General features: G+C 37.2%; 1 protein-coding gene across 1 annotated transcript; it reads left to right on the forward strand.

Annotated features, from left to right (window-relative positions):
- The first annotated feature begins 472 nt into the window (after window positions 1–472).
- LOC132515488 (large ribosomal subunit protein uL13-like) lies at window positions 473–1,039 on the forward strand. The gene has a single exon (XM_060141897.1). The coding sequence runs from the start codon at window positions 488–490 to the stop codon at window positions 1,037–1,039; it is 552 nt and encodes a 183-aa protein (XP_059997880.1). The 5' UTR covers window positions 473–487.
- The last annotated feature ends 12,578 nt before the right edge of the window (window positions 1,040–13,617 follow it).

Raw genomic sequence — 13,617 nt, forward strand, 5'->3', positions numbered from 1 at the left:
CCATGGACACAATGAATGTTCTGCTACTACACAGAGAGCAATTACCTCTGAAAGAAATCCAGAAGCAAGTTGTGTGACTCCTACATATTGGGTGAATAAGAAAATACCCACAGCAAAACAGGTAGGAAAGCAGAGTGAGACATGTTTGTCATAAGCCCCATGCTCAACACAGTGTCATACAATTGGGAGGAAATGCCCAATTCCAAACTTCTACCTGAGGAATTAAAGTTTGGACCCCATATTTAGGACCCCAACTTTTAAGACTCCAACTTGAATGACAGGCTCCCAAAACACCTAGCTCTGAAAGCCAACAAGGTTTACATCTGCAAGACCCACAAAACTATAGCAAAGAAAGAGTTGTTAGCAGGTGCAGGCACACATCATGGCTGTCTCCCCAGGGTTCAACAGAGAGGAAGCAGGCAAAATTGCTTCTAGTCTTTCCCTGAGAAAGTTCTATCTGAATATTTTTCCCAGGCGGCTGCCGAAGATGGCGGAGGGGCAGGTCCTGGTTCTCGATGGCCGAGGCCATCTCCTGGGCCGCCTGGCGACCATCGTGGCTAAGCAGGTGCTTCTGGGTCGAAAGGTGGTGGTTGTGCGCTGTGAGGGCATCAACATTTCTGGCAATTTCTATAGAAACAAGTTGAAGTACCTGGCATTCCTCTGCAAGCGGATGAACACCAACCCCTCCTGTGGCCCCTACCACTTCCGAGCCCCCAGCCGCATCTTCTGGCGGACAGTGCGAGGCATGCTGCCTCACAAGACCAAGAGAGGCCAGGCCGCTCTGGACTGCCCCAAGGTGTTTGATGGGATCCTGCCACCCTATGACAAGAAAAAGTGGATGGTGGTTCCTGCCACCCTCAAGGCTGTTCGTCTGAAGCCTACACGGAAGTTTGCCTACCTAGGGTGCCTGGCTCATGAGGTTGGCTGGAAGTACCAGGCAGTAACGGCTACACTTGAGGAGAAGAGAAAGGAGAAGGCCAAGATCCACTACCGGAAAAAGAAGCAGCTCATGAGGCTACGGGTCAGGCTTCTAATATAGCATGCATCTGGGAGCTGGCTATGGTCCTCTCCAGTTTCTGTGGAAGATGCTGGACACTCTTTTCCCTCTAGCCCACTCCAAAGTCACAAGTATCTCCCTGGAAAGAGCTTGTACACATATCTGGCACCTCAGATCTTGTGGCTGCTGAGGGATGGGCCTCTGGATTGCCTGGCTCTGATAGCCAATGGGGTTTGAATTCACAAGTCCCATAGTACTATAGCAAAGAAGCAGTTCTTAACAGGTGCAGGAGAACCCCTCTGCAGCTATACACTTGGACCCAGCACAGAGAAAACAGACAAAATCAACTATCTCCCAATTTCTTCTTCCTTGGAAGGAGCTTAACTATATACTTTCTCAGTTGCTGTCAGAGGATGTGATTTCCAATCAGCCTGCATCTAGGTGCTGAATGTAATCTTTCTTTTGGGATGCTAATGGGCCTTGGTACACCCTCAGGTATGGGGAGATACTAAGAATAAGCTTGGACAATCAAAGATTTGAGAGGTAATCAGGAGATTTGGCTGGACTGATAGACAAAGTTCATCTCCTACACAGGACCACTCTGTCGAGATGGGAAGAGGTGGCGTTTTTATCTGATGTATAGAAACCAACACAGAGAGTTGAGGAAAATGAAGAAAAAAAAAGAAATATATCCCAAATAAAAGAATGAGGTAAATCTACAAAAATATATCTTAATGAAACAGAGATAAGCAATTTACATGATAGAGAGTTCAAAATAATAGTTGTAAAGTTGCTCACTTAGGTCAGGAGAGTAATACATGAATAAAGTGAGAATTTTGATGAAGAGATAGAAAATATTTAAAAGTACCAAAGCAGAAATCACAGAACTGAAATATATGATAACTGAATTGAAAAATTAAATAGAGGGGTTCAATAGAAGACTAGATCTAGAAGACTAGATCAAGCAGGAGAAAGGATCAGTAAACTCGAAGACAGGACAGTTGAATTATCCAATCAGAGGAGAAAAAAGAAAAAAGAATTTTAAAAAGTGAAGGTAGCTATCAACAATAGAGACAGAAAAATCAATTTTTCCAGACAGAAAAATAAGGAAACATTGGGTTTAAACTACACTTTAGGGACTTCCCTTGTGGCACAGTGGTTAAGAATCCACCTGCCAATGCAGGGGACATGGGTTCAAGCCCTGGTCTGGGAAGATCCCACATGCCATGGAGCAACTAAGCCCATACACCACAACTACTGAGCCTGTGCTCTAGATCCCCTGAGCCACAACTACTGAAGCCCATGTATCTAGAGCCCATGACCCACAACAAGATAAGCCACTGCAGTGAGAAGCATGCACACTGCAACAAAGAGTAGCCCCTGCTCACCGCAACTAGAGAAAGGCCATGTGAAGCAAAGAAGACTCAACACAGCCAAAAATAAATGAATAAAAATAAATAAATTTATTTAAAATAAATAAACTACACTTTAGATCAGATGGACCAAAAGACATTTACAGACCATCACATCTAACAGCAACAGAATATACATTCTTCTCAAGCACACATGGAATACTTTCCAGGATAGATTATATTTTAGGCCACAAAATAAATCTTAATAAATTTAAGATTGATGTCATATCCAGCATCTTTTCTGACCAAAACAGTATGCAACTAGAAATCAATTACAAGAAGAAAACTGTAAAATTCACAAATATGCAGAGATTAAACAACATGCTCCTGAATAACCAGTGTGTCAAAGAAGAAATAAAAGAGAAGCTAAAACTATCTTGAGGCATATGAAAATGAAAATACAGCATACCAAAACTTTGGGATGCAATGAAAGAAGTTCTAAGAGGCAAGTTTATAGCAATAAATGCCTACATTAAGAAAAAAACCCTAAATAAACAAACTACCATTCTACCTCAAGGAACTAGAAAAAGAACAAACTAAACCCAAAGTTAGCAGTAGTAGGAGGGAAATAACAAAGATCAGAGTGGAAATAGAGACTAAACAGATAATAGAAAAGATCAAGGAAACTAAGTGTTAATTTTTAAAAAAGATTAAAAATGTAGACAAATTTTTGATGGATTTACCAAGAAAAAGAAGAAAAACTCAAATAAATAAAATTATAAATGAAAATTAATATAATTGATCCCCACAAGTTTGAAGATTATAGAGATTACTCTGAACAATCATATAAAAACAAATTGAACAGCCTAGAAGAAATTAACAAATTCCTAGCGATGTACAACATATCAAGATTAAACCATAAAGAAATAGAAAATCTAAAAGTCCAATTACTAATAAGGAGATTGAGTCAGTAATCAAAACCTCTCAGAAAATAGAACTCCATGACCAGATGACTTCACTGGTGAATTCTACCAAACATTTAAAGAACAATTAATATTAATCATTTTCAAACTCTTCCCAAAAAAATGAAGACCAGGAAACACTTCCAATCTCATTTTACAAGGCCAGTATTAATTGATACCAAAGCCAGACAAGGACAGTACAAGAAAATTTAATTACAGGCCAATATCTCTGATCAACCTAGATGCAAAAATTTATTAAAATATTAGCAAACTAAAGTAAACAATACTTAAAAGAAACATATACCATGATCAAGTGGGATTTATTCCAGAGACGCAAGGATGGTTCAACATCCACAAATCAATTAATGTGATACACCACATTAACAAAATGAAAGATAAAAATTATATGGTTATCTCAATAGATGCAGAAAAAGCATTTGTCAAAATTCAACATCTACTCCTGATTAAAAAAAAAAAAACTCCCAAAAAACTGGGTATAGAGGGAATGTAACTCAGCATATTAAGGCCATATATGAGAAGCCCACAGCTAATACCATGCTCAATAGTGAAAACCTAAAAGTTTTTCCTCTAAGATAAGGAACCTGGCAAGGATACCCATTCTTGCCTCTTTTATTAAACATAGTACTGGAAGTCCTAGACTGAGCAATTAGGCAAAAAGGGAAAAAAAAAAAAAGACATCCAAAGTTACAAGGAAGAAGTAAAACTGTCCCTGTTTGCAGATGACATGATATTATAGGTAGAAAAGGTTAAAGGCACTACACAAAACAAAACAAAACAAAAAACCTGTTAGAACTAATAAATAAATTCAGTAAAATTGAAGGATATGAAATAAATTTACAAAAAAACGTTGCTTGTCTATACACTAAAAAGAGCTATTGCAAAGAGAAAATAAGAAAACAATCCCATTTATACTTGCATCAAAGGAATAAAATACCTAGGAACAAATTTAACCAAATAAGTGAAAGACCTCTACACTGAAGATATGGAAGAAGATACAAATTGATAAAAGAAATGGAAGAAATAAATACAAATAAATGGAAAGATATTCCATGCTTTTCTGATATACTACAAAGCTACAGTAATCAAAGCAGTATGGTATTGGCACAAAAACAGACACATAGATCAATGGAAAAGAACGGGGACCCAAGAAATAAACCCACACACTTATGGTCAATTAATCTACAACAAAGGAAACAAGAATATACAGTGGAGAAAAGACAGTCTCCTCAATAAGTGGTGCTGGGAAAACTGGATAGCTACATGTAAAATAATGAAATCAGTACATTCTCTAACACCATGTACAAAAATAAACACAAAATGGATTAAAAACTTAAATGTAAAACCAGAAACTGTGAAACTCCTGGAAGAAAACATAGGCAGAACACTCTCTGACATAAATTGTAGCAATATTTCTTTGGATCTGTCTCCTAAAGTGAAGGAAATAAAAGCAAAAATAAACAAATGGAACCTAATCAAACTAAAAAGCTTCTGTACAACAAAGGAAGGAATCATCAAAACAAAAAGCAATCTACTGAATGGGACAAGATATTTGCAAACATTATATCTGATAAGGGGTTAATATCCAAAATATATAAGCAGCTCATACAACTCAAATGAAAACAAAAACAAAAACATCCTGATTAAAAAATGGGCAGAAGACCTGAATAGACATTTTTCCAAAGAAGACACACAGATGGCCAACAGGCACATGAAAAGATGCTCAACATCATTAATCATCAGAGAAATGCAAATTAAAACCACAAAAATATATGACCTCACATCTGTCAGAATGGCTATCATCAAAAAGATCACAAATAACAAATATTGGTGAGGATGTGGAGGAAAAGGAAACTGCGCACTGTTGGTGGGAAATATAAATTTGTAGAGTCATTATGGAAAGCAGTATGGAGGTTTCTCAAAAAACTAAAAGTAGAACTACCATATGATCCAGCAATTCCAATGCAGGGTATGTATCCAAAAGGAAACCAAAAACACTAATTCAAAAAGATACATACATCCCAATGTTCACAGTGGCATTACTTACAATTGCCAAGCTATGGAAGCAACCTAAGTGTCCATCAACAGATGAATGGGTGAAGAAGATGTGGATTCCACATACAATGGAATATTACTCAGCCATAAAAAAGAATGAAATTTTGCCATTTGCAGCAACATGGATGGACTTGGAGGGCATTATGTTAAGTGAAACAAACCAGATGTCAAATACCTCTCTGACGCTCCTTCCTGTCTCCTCCTTATAAGGAAATTGTGATTACATTGGATCCACCTGGATAATTGAGGATTTTTCCACCTCAAGATCCTTAACTTAACCACATCTGCAGAGTCCCTTTTGCCATTTATGGTAACATATTCACAGGTTTCAGGGATTAGGACATGGCTATCTTGGGGGTTTGGGGGAGACATTATTCTACCTACCACATGATTGATGAAAGGCTGTGGTTAGGAATTTTAGATTACTCTACTTTCCACTCAGATAGTCTTTGCTATATCTTTTTGACAGAATTGCGTATTTTCTAATCCACTCTTTCACTGAACATATAGGACATGTAGGGTCTCGGCTTTAAACTGAGGCTTAAATTCAACTATACGGCATTTGAGCCCAAAGCTTTATTCCCTGGCCTCATGTAGCCATTTAGAAACAAGTGTCGGGCTTCCCTGGTGGCGCAGTGGTTGGGAGTCTGCCTGCCGATGTAGGGGACACGGGTTAGTGCCCCGGTCAGGGAGGATCCCACGTGCCGTGGAGCGGCTGGGTCCTTGGGCCATGGCTGCTGGGCCTGCATGTCCGGAGCCTGTGCTCTGCAGCGGGAGAGGCCACAGCAGTGAGAGGCCTGCGTACCGCAAAAAATAAATAAATAAATAAATAAAACAAACAAAAAAAAAAACAAGTGTCTTGTCTTCTGAGATTGGTAAATGACCCAAAGGTGACTGTGACTTCAGCACTCACTCACTCCCCTAGTTTTTGCCTTCTCTGCTTTTTTCCTCTTCCTCTCTTTGAGCTCAGTCACGCATCTGAAAGATGTTGTTGTTTTAATCTAGAATTTAGGCATTTCTAGACGTTTTTAGGTAGAAGGTCTTTCAGATTACCTACTCTACTATATTTCCACTTCTTTAATGTGTTATTAGTTAAGATATTGGAAGTGGAATTTCTGATAATTACAATCAAAAGTGTCTTAACTTAATCGCCATGTCCTAAGGTGATCATATCTATCTTTGTAGATGTTTGATCTCAGCTGTTTAAAAATTTCTGGCAGTTAGTAACTTCAGGGGGGATAGTGGTACCTATCCCTAACTTCCCCAAAATAACCAGTGTAGAGATAACCTGAGTTACTACCTTCTTTCCTAAGTGAACAAATTCTTTATCCTAACATAGTGCTGTAATTTGTGTCCTGGCTATTCTTTTTTCTTTTTTTTTTTTTGGCTGCACCACATGGCCTGAGGGATCTTAGTTTCCCGACCAGGGGATTGAACTTGCATTGCCTGCAGTGAAAGCATGGAGTCTTAACCACCAGACCACCAGGGAAGTCCGTGGCTATTCTATTTTAGTCCTTGAATCTGGGTCTGGCCACTTGATTTGCTTAGGCTCATGAGTTGTTAGCAAATAGAGACTTCAAAAGTGCTTGAGCACTTGAGTTTACCCTTGCTCTTGTATCTCTGCAACTAACATGAGAACATTCCAAAGCTATTGTGTTGGAGGATGGTAAACAGGTAGAGACTCACCGAAGCCAACCCATGTGAGGCATACTAGATCAGCCAAGAAACAGCCCATCCTTGGATATGTGAGCAAGCCCAACCAAGATTAGCAGAGCCACCTAGCCAAATTCCAGTAGCCTCCAGATTCATAAGCAATAAATGTTTCCTATTTAATGCCACTGAGGCTTTATTGTCATTTGTTATACAGCATGTTTATAATAGCAATAGTAAATAATAGGTAGCAAAATCTGTTTCTGCTGAAGGAAGTTTATCTTGTCTCTTTTTCCTCAGTGAGAGTTACCTTCTCTTTGCTCTTTCATGAATCAGTTAGGAATAGTGTTTAGCTATGAGTAACAGAAAAGTTATCTATATAATGGTTAAACACATTTTGGATGGTAATTTTCTCATGTAACAAGAAGTGTTAGTTAAGCAGATACTGGCATAGGTTTGATGGCCCAGAATCTTAGGACTAAGGCTTCTGTAATGATCTTGACTTTTCCCTCATTATTCCAAGGTGGATATGTAGCCCAAATCCTCACATTCATAGTCTTGAAAAAAGGAAATAGGAAAGAAGAGGGAGAAGGAGAAGGTAATATCAGGAAAAGGAGAAAGTGAAAGCAAGCAATTTCCTTTTAATAATTTGACAAGGAAATTGAACACATTACTGCACTTACATCTTTGGAAATGTCAACTCTAACTTGATAGTCATTTGCCCTACTGAAATTTTTTTGGCAGCAGAGAAAGTTCTGTAATTATTAGGAAAAAAGGGAGAATGTCTACTAGGAGACCTATATTTGACACAGCAACACTACTAGTTGAGCTGTTTAACTTCATCTTTTAATTCTGAGCATCCAACAAAGTAGATCCAACTGCTATTTTATCTTCTTTATTGTGAATTATTCTTGTTTCCATCCTTTCCAATAGAATTTTTTTTAACATTGGGAGATAATCTTGAAAAGCTAATCATTAAAAGACTGGTGAGAAAGAACATTTTTCAAGAACAGAGGTGAAAACACTACACAAAAGACATTGTGGATAAGATGTTAAAGTGAAGCATAATAAGTTGAGCAACAAGATAACAATTGAAATCAAGGCTGTCATCATCTCAAACAGCAGTCAGCATCATTATATTCAAAATCACTACCAGTAATCAAGAGCATCAAACTACAACATCCAAAACCAAGCATTATTGAGTGTTTACTATGTATCTGGTTCAAAAGAAAATTTTAAAAATTTATAAATAAAAAAATTAAAATTTTATGCCCCCAATAGAAAACTATTGACTAAAGGAAAGCATTAAGATATATTTAACTGCCTATAGAAACTAAAACTCTGAACACCAATGTTGTGTGAAGAGTTAAGCTCTAAATATTGTTGGAAGTTTTTTACAGCGTAAATTTTGTTAAGTCATTAAAGTTTTTCCTTTGTTTTCCCAATGGAAAAATGAAACAATACAGAAGAAGAGCTTTGTAAACTATAAAGCAATGCAAATCATGATGATAATGATGGTGAGGATATGCAGAAATCAGGTGACAGTAGAAAGCCTGAAAGTCAGAACTGAAGCTAGGGGGATTCAGAACTTAGCATTGGCTTGACCTGTGTAACACAAAGTTTCACCCCATCATTATGCAAAATAAAAAATAAATTGTGAAGTCAAAGATCGACTGAAAACAGACTGTTTTTAAAAAGTTTATTTTTAAGAAGAAAATAAATTTACTACATCCCATCACCTAAAAATAACTACTATTAATATTTTGATGTATATCTTATCATATTTTTTCCCCTTTCTCTCTTTTCTCCCTCTCTTAGCTCACACACACTCACATACACACCTCACATTCTTTTTTTTTTTTAAACATCTTTATTGGGGTATAATTGCTTTACAATGGTGTGTTAGTTTTTGATTTATAAAAAAGTGAATCAGTTATACATATACATATGTTCCCATATCTCTTCCCTCTTGCATCTCCCTCCCTCCCACACTCCCTATCCCACCCCTCCAGGCGGTCACAAAGCACCGCTATTTAGGTCTTCTGCCCATTTTTGGACTGGGTTGTTTGTTTTGTTATTGAGCTGCGTGGGCTGCTTATAAATTTTGGAGATTAATCCTTTGTCAGTTGTTTCATTTTCAAATATTTTCTCCCGTTCTGAGGGTTGTCTTTTGGTCTTGTTTATGGTTTCCTTTGCTGTGCAAAAGCTTTGAAGTTTCATTAGGTCCCATTTGTTTATTTTTGTTTTTATTTCCATTACTCTAGGAAGTGGGTCAGAAAGGATCTTGCTGTGATTTATGTCATAGAGTGTTCTGCCTATGTTTTCCTCTAAGAGTTTGATAGTTTCTGGCCTTACATTTATGTCTTTAATCCATTTTGAGCTTATTTTTGTGTACGGTGTTAGGGAGTGATCTAATCTCATACTTTTATATGTACCTGTCCAGTTTTCCCAGCACCACTTATTGAAGAGGCTATCCTTTCTCCACTGTACATTACTGCCACCTTTATCAAAGATAAGGTGTCCATATGTGCATGGGTTTATCTCTGGGCTTTCTATCCTGTTCCATTGATCTATCTTTCTGTTTGTGTGCCAGTACCATACCGTCTTGATAACTGTAGCTTTGTAGTATAGTCTGAAGTCAGGGAGCCTGATTCCTCCAGTTCCTTCTTTCGTTCTCAAGATTGCTTTGGCTATTCGGGGTCTTTTGTGTTTCCATACAAATTGCAAAATTTTTTGTTCTAGTTCTGTGAAAAATGCCAGTGGTAGTTTGATAGGGATTGCATTGAATCTATAGATTGCTTTGGGTAGTAGAGTCATTTTCATGATGTTGATTCTTCCAATCCAAGAACATGGTATATCTCTCCATCTATTTGTATCATCTTTAATTTCTTTCATCAGTGTCTTATAATTTTCTGCATACAGGTCTTTTGTCTCCTTAGGTAGGTTTATTCCTAGATATTTTCTTCTTTTAGTTGCAATGGTAAATGGGAGTGTTTTCTTGATTTCACTTTCAGATTTTTCATCATTAGTGTATAGGAATGCCAGAGATTTCTGTGCATTAATTTTGTACCCTGCTACTTTACCAAATTCATTGATTAGCTCTAGTAGTTTTCTGGTAGCATCTTTAGGGTTCTCTATGTATAGGATCATGTCATCTGCAAACAATGACAGCTTTACTTCTTCTTTTCCGATTTGGATTCCTTTTATTTCCTTTTCTTCTCTGATTGCTGTGGCTAAAACTTCCAAAACTATGTTGAATAAGAGTGGTGAGAATGGGCAACCTTGTCTTGTTCCTGATCTTAGTGGAAATGCTTTCAATTTTTCACCATTGAGGATGATGTTGGCTGTGGGCTTGTCATATATGGCCTTTATTATGTTGAGGAAATTTCCCTCTATGCCTACTTTCTGCAGGGTTTTTATCATAAATGGGTGTTGAATTTTGTCAAAAGCTTTCTCTGCATCTATTGAGATGATCATATTGTTTTTCCCCTTCAATTTCTTAATATGGTTTATCACTTTGATTGATTTGCATATATTGAAGAATCCTTGCATTCCTGGAATAAACCCCACTTGATCATGGTGCATGATCCTTTTAATATGCTGTTGGATTCTGTTTGCTAGTATTTTGTTGAGGATTTTTTGTTTCTATGTTCATCAGTGATATTGGCCTGTAGTTTTCTTTCTTAATGACATCCTTGTTTGCTTTTGGTATCAAGGTGATGGTGGCCTCATAGAATAAATTTGGGAGTGTTCTTCCCTCTGCTATATTTTGGAAGAGTTTGAGAAGGATAGGTGTTAGCTCTTCTCTAAATGTTTGATAGAATTCACCTGTGAAGCCACCAGGTCCTGGGCTTTTGTTTGTTGGAAGATTTTTAATCACAGTTTCATTATCAGTGCTTGTGATTGGTCTGTTCATATTTTCTATTTCTTCCTGATTGAGTCTTGGCAGGTTGTGCATTTCTAAGAATTTGTCCATTTCTTCCAGGTTGTCCACTTTATTGGCATAGAGTTGCTTGTAGTAATCTCTCATGATCCTTTGTAGTTCTGCAGTGTCAGTTATCACTTCTCCTTTTTCGTTTCTAATTTATTGATTTGAGGCTTCTCCCTTTTTTTCTTGATGAGTCTGGCTAATGGTTTATCTATTTTGTTTATCTTCTCAAAGAACCAGCTTTTAGTTTTATTGATCTTTGCTATCATTTCCTTCATTTCTTTTTCATTTATTTCTGATCTGATTTTTATGATTTCTTTCCTTCTGCTAACATTGGGGGTTCTTTGTGCTCCTTTCTCTAATTGCTTTAGGTGCGAGGTTAAGTTGTTTATTCGAGATGTTTCCTGTTTCTTAAGGTGGGCTTGTATTGCTATAAACTTCCCTCTTAGAACTGCTTTTGCTGCATCCCATAGGTTTTGGGTTGTTGTGTATCCATTGTCATTTGTTTCTAGGCATTTTTTAATTTCCTCTTTGATTTCTTCAGTGATCACTTTGTTATTAAGTAGTGTATTGTTTAGCCTCCATCTGTTTGTATTTTTTACAGATCTTTTCCTGTAATTGATATCTAGTCTCATAGCATTGTGGTCAGAAAAGATACTTGATACCATTTCAATTTTCTTAAATTTACCAAGACTTGATTTGTTACCCAAGGTATGAGCTATCCTGGAGAATGTTCCATGAGCACTTGAGAAAAATGTGTATTCTGTTGTTTTTGGATGGAGTGTCCTATACATATCAATTAAGTCCATCTTGTTTAATGTATCATTTAAAGCTTGTCTGTGCTTATTTATTTTCATTTTGTGTGATCTGTCCATTGGTGAAAGTGGGGTGTTAAAGTCCCCTACTATGAATGAGTTACTGTCGATTTCCCCTTTTATGGCTGTTAGTATTTGCCTTATGTATTGAGGTGCTCCTATGTTGGGTGCATAAATATTTACAATCGTTATATCTTCTTCTTGGATTGATCCCTTGATCATTATGTAGTGTCCTTCTTTGTCTCTTGTAATAGTCTTTATTTTAAAGTCTATTTTGTCTGATATGAGAATTGTTACTCCAGATTTCTTTTGGTTTCCATTTGCATGGAATATCTTTTTCCACCCCCTCACTTTCAGTCTGTATGTGTCTCTAGGTCTGAAGTGGGTCTCCTGTAGACAGCATACATATGGGTCTTGTTTTTGTATCCATTCAGCCAATCTGTGTCTTTTGGTGTGAGCATTTAGTCAATTTACATTTAAGGTAATTATCAATATGTATGTTCTTATTCCCATTTTCTAAATTGTTTTGGGTTCGTTATTGTAGGTCTTTTCCTTCTCTTTTGTTTCTTGCCTAGAGAAATTCCTTTAGCATTAGTTGTAAAGCTGGTTTGATGGTGCTGAACTTTCTCAACTTTTGCTTGTCTGTAAAGCTTCTAATTTCTCCATCAAATCTGAATGAGATCCTTGTTGAGTAGAGTAATCTTGGTTGCAGGTTTTTCTCCTTCATCACTTTAAATATGTCCTGCCAATCCCTTCTGGCTTGCAGAGTTTCTGCTGAAAGATCAGCTGTTAACCTTATGAGGATTCCTTTGTGTGTTATTTGTTGTTTTCCCTTTGCTGTTTTTAATATGTTTTCTTTTTATTTAATTCTTGACAGTTTGATTAATATGTGTCTTAGCGTATTTCTCCTGTATGGGACTCTCTGTGCTTCCTGCACTTTATTAACTATTTCCTTTCCCATATTAGGGAAGTTTTCAACTATAATCTCTTCAAATATTTTCTCAGTCCCTTTCTTTTTCTCTTCTTCTTCTGGAACCCCTATAATTCAAATGTTGGTGCATTTAATGTTGTCCCAGTGGTCTCTGAGACTGTCCTCAATTCTTTTCATTCTTTTTTCTTTATTTTGCTCTGCATTAGTTATTTCCACTATTTTATCTTCCAGGTCACTTATCCATTCTTCTATCTCAGTTATTCTGCTATTGATCCCATCTAGAGTATTTTTTATTTCATTTATTGTGTTGTTCATTGTTGTTTGTTTCATCTTTAGTTCTACTAGGTCCTTGTTAAATGTTTCTTGCATTTTGTCTATTCTATTTCCAAGATTTTAGATCATCTTTTCTATCATTTTTCTGAATTCTTTTTCAGGTAGACTGCCTTTTTCCTCTTCATTTTTTAGGTCTGGTGGGTTTTTATCTTGCTCTTTCATCTGCGGTGTGTTTTCCTGTCTTCTCATTTTGCTTATCTTACTGTGTTTGGGGTCTCCTTTTTGCAGGTTGCAGGTTCATAGTTCCTTTTGATTTGGTGTCTCTCCCCAGTGGGTAAGTTTGATTCAGTGGGTTGTGTATGCTTCCTGGTGGAGGGGACTATTTCCTGTGTTATGATGGTTGAGGCTGGATCTTGTCTCTCTGGTGGGCAGGTCCACGTCTGGTGGTGTGTTTTGGGGTGTCTGTGGACTTATTATGATTTTAGACAGCCTCTATGCTAATGGGTGGGGGTGTGTTCCTGTTTTGCTAGTTGTTTGGCATAGGGTGTCCAGCACTGTAGCCTGATGGTTGTTGAGTGAAGTTGGGTGGTGGCGTTGAGATGGAGATCTCTGGGAGATTTTCGCCATTTGATATTA

Source organism: Lagenorhynchus albirostris, chromosome 2, assembly GCF_949774975.1.
Source record: "Lagenorhynchus albirostris chromosome 2, mLagAlb1.1, whole genome shotgun sequence".
In the NCBI taxonomy this organism is placed as follows: Eukaryota; Metazoa; Chordata; class Mammalia; order Artiodactyla; family Delphinidae; genus Lagenorhynchus; species Lagenorhynchus albirostris.